General features: G+C 38.8%; 1 protein-coding gene across 1 annotated transcript in view; it reads left to right on the top strand.

Annotated features, from left to right (window-relative positions):
• Window positions 1–13,708: 13,708 nt before the first annotated feature.
• Window positions 13,709–15,726, top strand: part of HUNK (hormonally up-regulated Neu-associated kinase) — a 131,320-nt gene continuing 129,302 nt past the window's right edge. Inside the window, exon 1 of the mRNA XM_074300784.1 lies at window positions 13,709–14,018. Coding sequence (XP_074156885.1) covers window positions 13,746–14,018 — 273 coding nt within the window. The 5' untranslated portion in view covers window positions 13,709–13,745. The remainder of the gene's footprint in view (window positions 14,019–15,726) is intronic.

Genomic DNA, 15,726 nt, shown 5'->3' with positions numbered 1-15,726 from the left:
TAGGTAAAAATGTAGAAATCTAGATAGAAAATCATTTAAAACATAAAAGACAGCATGAATGCTATAAATAAAGCTAGAAACTCATATATAAAGTAATTTTAAAACCTGAGGCATCTTTGAGCTCCTCAGAAGTAGAACTTTGGCCCCTGGTTCAAGGTATCCTTAGTTCAGCACATACATTGGTCAAACACCAATATGCTGGAGATAGTTCAAACAAAAATAATTTTCTCAAAGAGTTTAGCAAACAAAGTGACAGGAAATGATCCTTCCCCCTCAGAGCTCTCACTACATACTCTCCCAGAGGTCATCACACAACCAATGTGGAGGTCACATATATACAGAACACACATAACCATGAAGGTGACAAGAGACAATATGTGACAAGAGACCAAACATGAAGGACTAAAATATAGGATTTCATGTGACAAGGAAACTTGGGCATGAGGCAAATGCCCTGATCCACTGCAGTCAGGTCACACCCATTGAGCCAGGGCAATTCCCACTTATGATCCTATAGAATTGGTGCTGATATGCTGTCATCCTGATGATCTTTGGGAAGCACTGAATCTTTGTTCTCTTCTGGTCCCATGGTCACTATTGAGAATGTGGGTTTTGATGAGCATTGTTCTATTGATCTTGTGATTGCTGCTGCTGATAATACCTATCACTATTAAAAACCTAGAGGTTTTATCTCTTTGGGGCCACTTGTAAGCCATTTTAACTTTTATCTGATAGAGAGGAGGCAAAAAAAAGAGTCAAATAAAGTCCAAAATAGAGAGATATCTTTGAACCAGGAAACTCAAACAGGAGAGGCCAGACCTCTCCTACCTCCTGTCTAGAGATGATAAACCTCAGAATTAAGTCTCCAAAGGAGTCAAAGAGAAGAGGTTTCTGTCAATACTAGTCTACAGGTTGTTCTTATTGAAAGAGCTCTGATACATTCTAGTCAAAAAGAATACTATAACATTCATCAGAGCCAGAGATTCAAGGTGATGGAAATTATAGCTATCCATTAAAAAGGGAGTGTGGCAAATCATTTCTACCTCCCAGTGGCCAAATGGCAGGCTTAACCCAGTTCAACCCAGTTGGCTAAGAAACCTATCTAGCCTAGTCTCACAATAGCCCAGCAAGTAACCTACCTGGCCCACCTTATAGCAAATGAACTGTAGAAAGCCCCTGCTCAGTATCTAAGCTATCTGCTTGACCCAACCTAGTAGAACATTTAGCAGTCCAGTCAATGAAAAAAGGCTGTATAGCTGAGCTACCTCTCCATTCGAGGTGCTGAGCCCAGTGAAAATCCCAGCTCATCCTATCATAGAGCAACATGTTTCATGACTAAAATTAATATCCCACCTGCAGGGAACTTCATAAAAATTCTCCAGAGGAAACAAAAAAAAGGACAATGCCCTGATATTTTATTTACCATTGTAAGCTATGTTGTTCATGTGTTTTCCTTACACATGTGCCTATCATTATGAACTTTAAGTTCATGCTTACTGTTTCCCTCACAGACTGTGCTTGTGGGAGAGTATATCTCAGGTACTAAGGGGAAATGCTTTTGTATTGACTCTTCTTACTCTTCCTTTTGAGTGAATGCCTTTTCTAAAAATCAAATTAAGTCTACTGGCTGATTGTTAAGGGGAAGCACATTAATGAAGGCTCATGAACTATACTGCTAAAAGAAAAGCCACCAGCCCTTTCTGTAGTGGAAAGAGACTGGAAAATGAGTGGATGCCCATCAGTTGGAGAATGGCTGAACAAGTTATGCTATATGAATGTTATGGAATATTGTTGTTCTATAACAAATGATCAGTAGGATGATTTCAGAGAAGCTTGGAAAGATCTACATGAACTAATGCTAAGTGAAATGAGCAGAACCAGGAGATCATTGTACATAGCAATAACAAGATTGTATAATCATCAATTCTGATGTACATGGCTCTTTTCAACAATGAGATGATTCAGATCATTTACAATGATCTTGTGATGAAGAGAGCTATCTACACTCAGAGAGAAGTGGGAACTGAATGTGGATCACAACATAGCATTTTCACTTCTGTTGTTGTTTGCTTCATTTTATTTTCTTTCTCAGTTTTTTCCTTTTTGATTTGATTTTTCTAGTGCAGCAAGATAATTATGTAAATATACATGCATATTTTGGATTTAACATATATTTTTACCATATTTAACATATATTGAATTACTTACTATCTAAGGGAGGAGGTGGGAGGAAGGGGGCAAAATTTGAACACAAGGTTTTGCAAAAGTTAATGATGAGAAATTATCCCTTCATATCTTTTGAAAATTAAAAATCTTTGATAAAAAAAGAAAGGGAAAGCCACCCAGAGAGTTACTCTCAGATCCCAAAGTATAGTAGCAGCTGCCCCTCTTGGGATCTAGCTGCTGGTGCCAATTGAGGGAGTGAGCACAGAGGATTTTATGTTAGCAACTCTTCATTGGTAAAATGATATGTTACTCCTGACCATAATATAATCTTTATTACCTTTTAAGTGACCCACAATTCTAATTCTTCATATATTTTCACATTCTGTGCTTTTCAGGTAAAAAAAAAAAAAACATCCCTAAAAAGATATTAGTATTTAAAAGATAAGTCTTTCAGGGAGTAGCTTGGTGTTATTAAAATCCATAAAAAATTTTTCAAATGCATTGTCTTCTTGATATTCAATTCTGGATCCAATTCATTGTCCCTCTGGTTTGCCTGTCCAAGGTACATGACTGGTGAACTATCTCAGAAGACTGTCCATCCAATTGTGTATATTTGGACAATAAGTATTGTTCTTCCACTTGATTTTTCCTATGTGCATAGGAAGGACACACATAATGATTATGGATCCCATTTAGGAAATTTTAAAAACATTTTATTGCCAAACTTGATGCAAGCAATACAATGTCATTCACAAACATGAGTGTCTTCAGTTCGTGAGTATCTGTCTCTGTTTTATGTCTCTCTTGATATTTAAAGTCAGAGTTGAAAATATAGTTATCTTCATGTAGGATTGTTCAATGAATGTTATAGAAAGTTAACATATATATGGGATATACCATGTGGAAGATAAGCCTTTAATGTGGAATTTTTCTTTATTGAATTAAATTATTTTTTTAAGGATTTACACTGGTATGTATCTTAACATCTTTTAGTCAAATTTTTGCTACAAAAATATGACCATGTCTTTCTTTATCAAGAATTGCCTCAGTATATGTGTATGTATATATGTATGTGTATATATACACACATTATTCCCATTAAGAATTTGCAAAGATGGCAAATGATTCATACAGACTTATAATTATTGATGCTTTCTAAATTTCCATAGTTGTAGTAGCTTCCATAGTATTTTCAAGTATTTGAAATGCTTTTTTAATAAATCTTGAAAACCTATTCTCCAACATTAATTTATGTTGATGACAATCAACAATAACAAGAATAAAAAATATGTCATTCCTTAATAACATGAATAATGAATAATGAATAACACAAATAATGGGGAAAGATAATTTTAACATTGCAGTGCTAAATATAATTGGATTAAACCCCCTAATAAAGAAGGAAAGAGTTCAAATGTATTTAAAAAACAGAATCTAATGGTAGGTTGTTTGTAGAAATTTCATCTCAAAAGATCTACATAGATTTAAACTCAATAGATTAAATAAAGTTAAATAAAGATCATCTAATACAAATTTGGATCTCAAGTTTATCATGAGATATCTAACTCGTGAAAAGCAGAAGTGGCATTGATATTACTTACACAAGTCAAATTTAAGACAAAGCCATTAAGAGATTAACAAACACATATATTGTACTAAAAGATTCTATTCAAAATGAAAGTGTCTTAACTTTAAACATGTGTCTATCTAATAATTCTAGAATACAATTTGTAAAAAATAAAATAAAATAAAAATTGCAGCCTTGAGAAAAGAAATAGATTTTTAAAATCAACCATATTAGGATATTTTAGCAACTCTATCAGAATATGACAAATTTAAGAAAAAGATAAATTTAAAATAGCATTGAGTAAATTGTTAAAATCAATCAACAATTGATATTTAATTACATTTATTATTAAGTTAAACTTAACACATGTCAGTCATTACCTGCTAGAGATAGAGGGATAGAAACAAAATTCATTATTATTCTACTTTTGAGTAGAAGATGCAATATGAAAAGAACTAAATAAATACAAGATAATTTGAGTATAGACCCAAACACTTGTGCCTAGGAATATCAGAAAGAGGCAAAATGTGTCTGTGAGGCAAATATAACTTGATCTCTAACCATAGACTAATAAAATCACTAATATTAGCAATTAATATTTAGGTCAAAACATTAAACTAAATACTTTCCAATATTAAATAGATCATTTAAAAATGATCCATCATGAGAAGGCAAAATTTATAACTAGAAGCAAAGATCCAGGGGAATAAATCAATATTATAAGTTATACATAAAGTCATTGGCTCAGACTAATTATATGGGACCTCTCATTGATGGAGACCAGTGTCTTAAACTTATATAAGGGGCAGGGCAGAGTTGGTGAGAATGGAACACAAAAGTCCAATAGTCTCTTCTGTCTTCCATTGTCAAGAAAAAAGACATGTAGAATTCCAACATTTCTTTAAAGCTATGAAGGGAGATTCTAGGAAGAATATGACATGTTGAAATTCAATTGTGTCTTTACTCTCTGCTTGTTATACAAGAGACTTTGGAGAATTTCCTTTTGGATGAGATCTAGGATTCTCTCAGTTGAGCTGAGATGCCTTGCTCCAAACAGAAATTCTTCTTTAATTTGTATTGTCTAGCATAGTTTCTTTCATATGTGTAATTTCTCTTATTTCTGCTTTCCTATCAATTCAAATGAGTTTCTTTGTTATTTGCTATATGGGTTCACTGTAGTACTGGTATTGTTGAGACAGACAGGAGTTAAGCTTTGGATATATTGAGCTATCCTTTTACCCATTAATAAACAACAATCAGGAGATTAGCTTAAACCCAAAAAATTAAATCCCCTAGACTATTAATATTTAAAGGAGCAGATAGATTTAATTTTAGCTTGATATCCTATCTCTCTGAGGAGAGCAGAGGATCCAACCTCTGCCCTCAACCTCCAGCTTTCCTTCCTTGCAGGAATTCAAGTTTCCTTTGGAAAAAGGGCTGAATGGGGGAGGGGAGAACATGCTGGAGATGTCTATCTTGCCCCTTTGAGCCACATTAAGGCACATTACATATATTAACAACATAAATTTAAACTATCTCATTTAATTATGGTGATAAAACCTTTGATAAAATATTACATGTTTAAAAAAATCTGTTTGAAGAATTTTCCTGAACATGATTTTTTTTTAAAGTATATGTTTTGAATCATGAATTAATATGGTTTACAATGGAGAAACATTAGAACCATTCCCAGTTTTAAAAAAAAAAAAAAGTTGTAAAGCAAAAATGACCAGTCTTTCCATTCCTATTTGAGACAGGTAGGAAAGTTAGCAAAAGTAACATGACATATCTAGTACTTATTTTGTTGGAGATAATGTTCAGGAAGAGATGATTAGTTACTTCTTTTTGATGCTCAATTCTCTAGTGAGCAGTATCACTCTTTCCCAGTTCTTCCCTGGGGCATCCCTTTTCTCTCTTCTTACTTCCTGGGCTTTATTTTTAAAAGGGAAGGGCTTTCCTTTCTAGACATCTGTAGGAAAGAGACAATTGGTAGAGATAGAGGCTGCCTCAGCAATACCAACTCTCTACTTGAAATTCAACTAAATTTCTATTAACCTAGTTTGTCTGGGACCAATTCAGATCTATATATTTTTTCTTCTGCATACAGATAAACTATAAAAACATAAAATCAATAGAATTTCTTTTGTTTAAAGCTTTGATAATCTATTGTTCCAGAAAAGGTCCCAGAAACAAGGTTTACATTTCACGTATCTCATAGCCTCTGCCCTAGCTAATTTTAACAGTTGAACAGTTTTTAACATTTAACGATAATGCAATGGTTAGCCACTGTTTTATCTTTGTATTTGCTTAAAAGACTAAATGAATAAGAATTTAAATGATTAAAAAAAGGATAAATTTTGGAACAAACACATACTCTCCCAGAGAGGGAAAAGGGAGAAGAGAAAGGAAATCATCCTGGATCTCAATGATGGGTGAATTCAGCAGAAAGTGTATGAAGGTGTATCTCTTGGTCCTGGAATCTGTTAATTGTAACTTTATTTCTGCAACTTTGTTTCTAATTATATTGCAACTTCTTTTTTGCTGCTACTTCTTTTTTGCTGCTCCTTCTTTCTCCATATTTTATTCTGCTAGTTTTTGGAACTATTGTTTTGGTTGCATCTTGGTCCATGCCAGAATTGTGGCAGCTGTAAGAGTGAAGATAGTGGCAGCTATGGCAGTTTTCATGTCTCTGTCTTTACTTGCTTTGATGGAGGCAAAAACCCTAGCTCCATTCCAGGTCTCCCTGGAGACTCACTCCAGTGTCCCATGCTTACTTCAGGTCTTGTATTTTCTCACTTCTGGTGTCCCCTATCCCTTAGGATGGGATACAGGCTAGCCTTACAGTCACAGTCTCCATAGTTCTCCAGGGATTCAATCAGCTAGACAATAGGAAATTTTCTAGTTACCATCTGCTTTTCTATCTTGTTAGAGATGATAGAAACTAATGTACATGGCACTGGCAATGCCAAAATTAAAATATCTGTTCTCAAATAAAATTATTTTGTATCTTAAAAACTAAATAAATTCAACCAACAAAAATAAGGGGAGGAGTAAGATCTGTATTTCTATAATGTTATCAACAAAAATCAATGAAAATAGATATTTAGAAAGAGAAATACAACTATAATAATGAAAAATTAATAAAATATTTGAACACTAATCTATACAAATATACAAGAGAATTTATGAATACTTCAAAACAGTTTTTAAAGCAGAAATCAAGGAAAGATTGAACAAGGGGGAAGACAATCTTGGGTTATTTCTGCTGTGATATGAGGGGAGGTTGCAAGTGAGGTGGTAGTAATGTAGTGATTCACATAGCAAAAATGTTCCTGTCTCCTCAGTATACCCTGTTGCTTCATCTAGAGTGACTTGACTGTCCTTTAGATGTTGGTTGGAAAACTACATGGAATGGTGTTTGGCACCAGTAATGGTGAATAGCAGAACATAGAGCTGAACAACATTCCTAGAAGAGATCTTACACCTAAGAGGAGCTTTATGAAGAATGGACTTCTGGGTTCTGAGCTAACACAATTAGGAATTCTTGGAATTAGGAAAACCTGAGTTCAAATTCAGCTTTAGACACTTACTGGCTTTGTGACCCTGGCAAATTATTTAACCTGTTTCCCTTTCCTCTCATTTCCCTTTCTTCTTCCCCCATGTGTATCTTAGGTATGTGCTTTTCATGAGCACTCAGTAGGAAAGAATATTCTAGGTTTATGGGAGGAAATTTTTGGAAGCTATTTTTTTACCATGCCTTTGCTAAGAGCCAATTGGGTTTACTGGTTGATTGTTAATGAGGCTTGTGAGATATGACTTTCTAAGTGGGTATTCACAGAGTTCCTCCCCTAATGCCCAAGATAGCAGCCACTTTCTGGGAACCCACTTGTAAATGTGAATACAAGTTAGGGAAATAGTTGGGGAATTGTGGGGAGTTGTTTATACTTCCTTTTCTGTTCATAAGAGTTTTCAAGAGAGGTATTTTATAGGAGGGTTTGTTTGCAATGTTATAATCATTGTAATAATATTTTAAAATTTTTTCCAGTATACTGGATGGGAGAAGGATAGTACTCAGATATGCACGGCTGGTGGGCCTATGTCTTCGCCCCTTCTGGTGGTTTACATGTGCTCTGGCCTCTTAATAAGGTACATATGTGACTAGACGTTCCTTGTTAGTTCCCATGGTTCCTGTTACTGGGGGCTGTGTTCCAGATGATTGTCATATGAGCAAACACACTTTGTGTGCTTTAAAAAAAGAAATAATTTTTTCACTCTTTCCTTCTCTTTTGATGGTATGGCTTGAGGCTTTCATTGCTCTCCGTTGGATTTCCTGCTAGGGGAAAGGATTCCTATTCTTTCCCTAGCATTCTCTCTGACAGGCATACTCATAATTACAGTAAGTACATGTATATGTCCAGGTGAGCCTGATGCTTGCTCTCAATTTCCTAAATAAATCTTCTGCTTTGTATTTCTTTCCCTGAGCATAAGTGACTGAAAAGAAATCTTTAAAATTATATTTCTAGTTTTTATGAGTTCCTCTTGTTCAAGAAGTTATGAGTTTCCTGGGTGCAGAATGGAAGCAGGAGATGGTTTCTGAAGTGACACCCTTTTTAGTAAAGAAACTGGCTACTTACTTCCAGGAAGATCAGTCAAGCATGATTAGATGGCAAGAAGATATAGACCTTGGATTGCTCCTTGGACAGTACAGCTCTGAAGTGAATGTGAAATCTATTTGACAGTTCCACAACTCTCCTGAGAGTTTTTATTTCTTGGAAATGATGAGTTATAGTTTATGGTCTTAATTTACGTGTGTGTGTGTGTGTGTGTGTGTGTGTGTGTGTGTGTGTGTTCATTTAAAGCACTTATTTTGTAGAATAGAAAATATAAAGGGCAGCTAGGTAGCACAGGGAATAGAGTGCCAGGTTTGGAGTCAGGAAGACTCCTCATCCTGAGTTCAAATCTGGACTCAGATACTTAATAGCTATGAGACCTGGAAGAGTCACTTTAACCCTGTTTCTTTATCTGTAAAATGAACTAGAGAAGGAAATGTCAAACAACTCCATTATCTGCCAAGAAAACTCCAAATTGGGTCATGAAGAGTTAGATATGACTGAAATTAGTGAACAACAAAGAAGAAACATATAGCTATCCTATTGTAACCCTAATCTGCTCTGGGTATGTCCAGTTCTAGTACCCATGGGGGTGCCTTTGAGAGGACTTTTGAAGTGTATTCCAGCGGCATCTATAGTCCTCTGCATCTCCTATCACAAGGATGGGGATAACCTTTGATTGTATTCATCTGGTGAGCCTGGTACCAATTATTCTTTTCTACCATCTTTTGTTTATATTCTTTTCAGTAACTCCTATCTGCTGTACCTCATAGACAACAAACCTATGAGAGAAAAAGGGCTTGCTTTCCCCAGTTCCTTCTCTTTTACCCTACTTCCAAGAAATTAGTCTGGTGGTGGTTGTTTCATTCCTGTATTGTTTGTTCTCAGGTACAGGAGGTGATTCTAACAGGACAAGGAGTTTGAACCACAACTTCTTGGAGCCAGGAATGCAATGGGGATGGTCAAGTCAATTAGACAGCATGGAAGCCCTAAGAAACCAGGCTGTCTGGGAAGGTTTTGAGCCCAAGGTGAGTTTTGGAGTTGAAACAGGGCTTTATAAAAACTGAACTAAGCTATCAATGACTCTAATTCCATTCCTCTTCCCAGAGACTAAGGCATAATATATGGGAAGATGGTGAAGGATTATATCTCCCTAGTATTAGAGTAAGTTTATATATTTGTGATTATACTTTTAAAAGTGAATTTTTGGGGTAAAGGCTCATTGAATTATTAGTGGTTAATGGAACAAAGGCAGTTACTCAAGAAGTACAGGATGCAAAGGTTTCCATGATAGGCAATTTGGACATGTTCTAAAGACTCCACAAGGCCATCTCCAGTTTACTCAAACTGGACAGGGCCAGACCAACCTGGCCAGACCAGGGTTACATGTACATTTAGTAATTTTCTTGAAGAAATACTGGCAATCCTTTTTGGGAAGATTTTAGATACTTTTTATTTAGGCATGTCCAATTCTTCAGCTCCTCATGAATAATAAGCATGTCAGGACTCTCTGTCCAGAACTATTTCCTGAAGTCTGTCCAAGCTTATGTTTGCTTCTTCTATGACACTAGTCAATATTAAACTTTAAGTGAGGTCCCTTGAAGTATGGAAATAATGAGTCAGAGAGTTCTAGAAAAAGTCTATTTTTTTGAAGGTCAGGCTTCGCAGGACTGAACTTAGTCCTGATGACACCAAAACCAGGGTCCCTTGTGGAGATGATGGGGGTGCACCCTAAAACTGTCCTTGACTTTTGGGATGAGCCCTGAAACTCTCCTGACAGGGAGCAGTTAAGTGGTTTCATTAAGATCAGCCCAGGACCATTCCCTACTTAGCTCCAATTTAAGTGGTCTCATTTAGCTGGAGATCTGGACCTAATATTTTTATTGAGTAGCTGGCTGAACCCTCTACTGAGCTGAAAATTAGTCCAGGACCACTCCTACTTAGCTGGAACTTAAGTGATTTTATTCTACTGGGAATCTAGGCCTGGGGGCAGTGACAATATTGAAGTAATTTCATTCAATTAAAACTTCAGTCTTATATTTTCTATTAAAGGGCAATTTTGGGCTCATTTCTTTGCAGAGGCCCAAAGTATGACCATGCCTTGTCAAGGAATCTCTCTTCTTGGTATAGCTGCCTGTCAGGACCCCTACCTGCTGGGAAGACATTCTCTTCTCAGTGTTAAACCTCAGTTTATCGCTCTGCCCGGATGTCTCTGCTAGGACTTTTATCTCTCTGCCAGGAACTTGTCACTCAGAAGGTCAGTCTTTCTAGCAAAAATTGACTTCTGTAGTGCCAACAATAATCTTCTTTTTGCCAGTCTAATATTTTGGGTTCGTGAATTCTTTCACGTTGGACCTACATCAACCAAAGAGGGGTTCCCATGACTCTGCCTTGCCACTAACCACATCATTTCGTTCCCTAACTGCATCAGAAGGACCTGAACACCTTGCAAAATAGGATCAGCTTCAAAATGTGAAATCCTGCTGAAAGTTAAACCACAATGGTTTTGATAATAAAATACAGATCAGTCCAGCAAAAGATATGAATAAAACTATCCCACTTTTCCTGGAGAAATTAATGTAATAAACATGTATATTTACATGATACTTTTACCACACATGATATACTTTCACATCCATGGAAACCAAGTATGGTAGTCATGTGATGTATCAAGTCATCAAATGATGTATTATTATTCTATTTTACAGACATGAAACTGAGGCTGATATAGGTTGTTACTTTGCCAAAGTTAACCCACATAGCTAATATCTTTAGAGTGCAGGCTTCTTGATTCCTCATGATAATATATGACTTTGTGGAGGTTGTCACCTAATGAAAAGCAAGAAGAAATTTCAAAATTGAATTTAAAAAATAGGAATGTGAAAAAAGTAATTAGGTTATTAAGTAAAAATGGTATGCTTAATTAGTGTCACATTAATAATATCTAACCAATTATAATCAGCAGTTGATATGGGCAGATATAAAATGGGCTGCATACTTAAAATTGATATAAATTATGTGCCCTTTGACTTTTGGAGAGCCCTGAGGCTTTGTGCCCCTTTTGGGGGAGAGGCAAGTTCCTGAGTCTCAAACTCTCCTCTGAAAGAGGCTATCATCAGGGAGCCCAGTTGGATGGTCTCATTCAGTTGGAGATCAAGGCCAGGGATATGGTGGAACTCTCTATTGAGTTGAAGATTAGTCCAGAACCACTCTCAGTAGCTCAAACTCCCAGTAACCTCTTTTCAATTAGAGATCAAGGCCCCGGAGCATTTTCAACAATTGAGTGACTTTTTTTTTTTCAATTTTGAATGGAAGCCCAACCTCAGATGCCTAATAAAAGACAACTCTGAACCTCCAATCTTCACAGAAGTCCTAAACAGGATTAAGCTTGCCAAGGAAGCTGTCTTCTTGGCAAGTTGTCCTTCTAGGACTTTTGCCCACTGGTGAAGATATTCTCTTCTCAATGTTAACCTTTGCTATCTTTTTAACAGAATCTTGCCCACTAAAGAAGTCTAGCTTTCTAGAAAGCTGGCTTCTCAGTGCCAATAAATTCCTTTTTGCCACACAGATTTCTGGTTTGTGAATCTTTTGCAGGTCCACACCTCAGACTAGAGGGGATTTACCACCCAAATTCTCACCTCTCATCACAACTACCACTGACATCAATATGACAATGTACCCATTTTTAAATCTGGGTTACCTTTCAGGTCAAGTAGGTGCCTGAAAAACTGGGTTAATTGATGATGATAATTATTTGGCACTGTGCTCATGTGATAGTACTTTTAGAACTGGAAGGGACCTTAGAGATTATCCAGCCGTCTCCTTCATTTTATGTGTGAGGAAACTGAGGCTCGGAAGAGGTTCCAAAATCACACATAGCTAGGCTGTAGCAGAACCAAGAAACAAATCCAATTCTTTTTACTCCTAACTCAGTGTGGTGGGATTTGGAGCTTCACTTGGTCCTAAGGAAAAGAATAGGAAGACTCACACCTCAATTGTATGTTTGTTTACTTTTTGAATTTTAAGACTACAGAAACATACTACAATCACCTTTGCTTTTCCGCTCTTCTTTCCAAAGCTTCAGCTCCCTCCAGATGTCTGAAATCCCTCAGTGCCCTCTGAGCACGCCCAGCCCAATCCAGTATCACAATCACACGGTTTCTGAGGTTTTCCTCCTTAAGGGTGTGTGAGGCAATCGATACGTTCTTAGGTAGTTAGGGTAAGAAAGCAGTATTTAAAAACACAAACAAACAAACAAACAACAACAACAACAAAACCGATTATCACTAACGAAGGATAGAACGGGAAAATCAAATCCTTTGTAAAAAGCAATCACGCCGCGTCTCACAGCTCTTGAGATAAGAATGTGTAGTCTAATTATAGAGACGTCCCCCCACCTCTTCCTCTCAAGGTTTTTCGGTCCTGCGTGTTTGGGTTTGAATGTAAAGCACGAAGTGGAAGGAGGGGCTGGCTACATTTGAAAATGCTCTGGCTGCTGAGTTTAGATCACATTTGTTCCCGCCGACTGGGATCGGATTAAATTACTGCAAATTCAAACTGAATGGACCTTTCCCCCTTCTTCCCCCCTTCCTCTTTTTATTTCCCAGAGAGAGTCTCAGTCGAGCAAACCTCGCCGCTCCCCAGCCTGGTAGAGGTAGAGGGAGGGGGGGAAAGGTAGACAGAACCAATACTGAGAGTACCCGGGAAGCAAAGGGAGTTGGGGTGGGGGGAGACCCTGAATAAAAAAGAGAGCAACAACTCAGTCTACTCCGAGCCAGAAAGAAAACCGGGCTAGAGATGGTTTCTCTGTTTTCTTCTGAATGACAAGCAATTCCTGGCGCGCTGGAGCCCGAGGATTATTGTCGTGACCCAGCCTGTAGGGAAGCCCGGAGGGGGAATCCTATTCCAGTGAAACAAAACCAGAAAAACCATCAGACCTTCGAAACAGGAACTTAACTGAGGGAAGGGGTAAAAGAGGGGGTAATTGAGGTTTGTGGCTTTTCCACCTTGGCCACCAGACTCGGGAGTAGAAGAGACAAGGATTTGGGGTGGGGCCAACTAATCTTTTCATTACGCCCCTATTGTCTCTTTTACTGGGGAGGGGGTAGACTGAGGGGAGGGGGATCTGGAGGAGGATAGGGTGCATACGTGCTTAGCAGGAGGCTTCCCCGCTGGATGAGTGAAACGCAGGAGGAGCTGGAGGAGCTAGCCTGGGACTGGACAGCTCTGCCGCCAGGGGTTGGGGTGGGAATCCAGGCCAATAAGAAAGTGTCAGGGGCTGCTGGGTCCCACCCGGGCAGCGGGGAGGAGAAGGGGGAGGAGAAAGAGGAGGGGCGGGGAAAGCCTCGGCGGGCGACGGCGGCGGCGGCAGTAACAGCAGCTGGAACCAGACAAGGAGAAGGATGCCGGCCGCGGCTGGGGACGGGCTCTTGAGCGAGCCGCCAGCGCCAGGCTCGGCTCTGGGAGGAGGAGACGGCGGCGGGGAAGACGCGAAACCTCCTCTGGCCTCGGCGGGAAGTTTCCTCCCGGCATGGGTGAGCGCGGTGTCCAGGGAGCAGCTCCGCGACTTCCAGCACAACAAACGGGTCGGTAACTACCTCATCGGTAGCAGGAAGCTGGGGGAAGGCTCCTTCGCCAAAGTGAGAGAGGGACTGCATGTGCTGACTGGAGAAAAGGTGAGGAGATTCGGATTCCCGAAAGTTGAAAGGTCGGGTGCCCTACTCCCCAGAAGCCTCCCATTGCCCAGACGTGGAGACAGGTGGGGGACCTAGAGATTGTAGTCGAAAGTTAGGGCCATCACCCCCCCTGATAAGGAGAGGGCCGGGGGAGGGGGGGATTCCCTGTACTTTGAATCAGCGAGCTGGGCGTCCCTATATCTTAGGTTAACCTGATGGAGTACATAGAGTTAACATAACCTTGCATCTAATCTTCATTCATTCCTATCCTAACTACTGATTTAGGGATCTGAACTGAAAAGGGGTGAATAGGCCGGTGGCTTTAAATAATTTACTAGAGGACAGACTAGAGATGATTTAGCTTCCAGCCTTACCCTATGCACCCTAAACCTAACTACCTTGTGCAGATTGAGCTGGCTTTTTGGGTTGGTGGCTCTTTCTACCAAACGATTGGTGAAATTCTCTTTCCCATGCTGTCCCTTCTCCTTTTGCTGGGAAAGCTGAGTAGAGGAGGTGGGTTGGAGTTCTGGGGAAGGGTAGGGTCCTCTGCTGGACTGGTTAGGGGATTAAACAGATTATCTAAACATTAAGGCTTTCTGAACCTGACACCTCTCTCGGATAGTAGGAGCTGGGGGGTGGGGCGAAGTGGGAATGGGGGAAAGCTCCTGGACAGGAAGGAACTATTTCCTTTCTCTGCTAGACTGTGTTCTTAGAGAGAGTCTGAAGATTGGCTCTGAATGTCGTCGAGATAAATTACCAAGACTGGTACTTTATCCTCTTTACTCCCTTACCCAATCCTCTCAGCCTCGTCCTTTGGAGTTCCATGAGACTGCTTTTTAAGAGGTATTAAGGCTCCGCCTTAACGGTGTTCACCCCCCCGCCCCCCAAATTCATTCAATATGTGGACATTCTCCATCCCATTTAAGGAGTTACAGAATTTTACCCCAGAACTTATTGCAACTCTTCCAGGTAAGGTCTCTTCTGGGTGATATAAGAGAAGGTAATGACTCACTTAAAAGTAAATTCCAAGTTAGGAGATCGGTTTGGTTCTCCTATGGATTTTGCTAAATCAGGATCTTTAGAAAAGGAAAAAACTGAGAATCCCAGAAGAACTCTTCATTACTTCCTAATAGCCAATATATCCTGAGTAAAAATTTTCTAGTGATCGGAGGTAGTGCCATGAGCAACTTGCTAAAGAAATTCCTGACATATATCAGGGTTTCTGGTTTTGTTGGAGTGCTATCCTATAGAAAGTTGAGCTACCCTTTTCCGTTAAAGCATAATAACAATGGTAATTTTTAAAAGGCAGTCCAAGGATTCACCCTTCCTTATTTCCATCCCTGCTTCTCAAAACAGCCCAATTCTCTTTACTTTGATCTTGTACCCACTCCATCTAAGTTAATAAAAGGATCCCTGTGATGCCTGTTGTCTTGCTGAATTCTTGTGAGGGAAGCCCATTTCTTTTGTGCAGACTAGGCTGGAGTAAGTAATTATTTTAATAGTGGTTTTGTGTTCATTGTCCATGCCAAAAGGAAATGTTGGATGATGAGTAACTGAAATGACTCTTCCAACAAAAGCACGAAAAAGATTCCAAACCTCATTCCAGTCTTTTCAGAAGTGTGCTAGTTTGTAGTGGGTTTTGTGCTTTATAAATTACAATCTATTTAGCTTAGAGTATACAAATGGATGAAAGTATGCTCTTCCCTAA

The sequence above is a fragment of the Sminthopsis crassicaudata genome, chromosome 3 (genome assembly GCF_048593235.1).
Source record: "Sminthopsis crassicaudata isolate SCR6 chromosome 3, ASM4859323v1, whole genome shotgun sequence".
NCBI lineage: Eukaryota > Metazoa > Chordata > Mammalia > Dasyuromorphia > Dasyuridae > Sminthopsis > Sminthopsis crassicaudata.
This window is presented reverse-complemented; position numbering and strand designations above follow the sequence as displayed.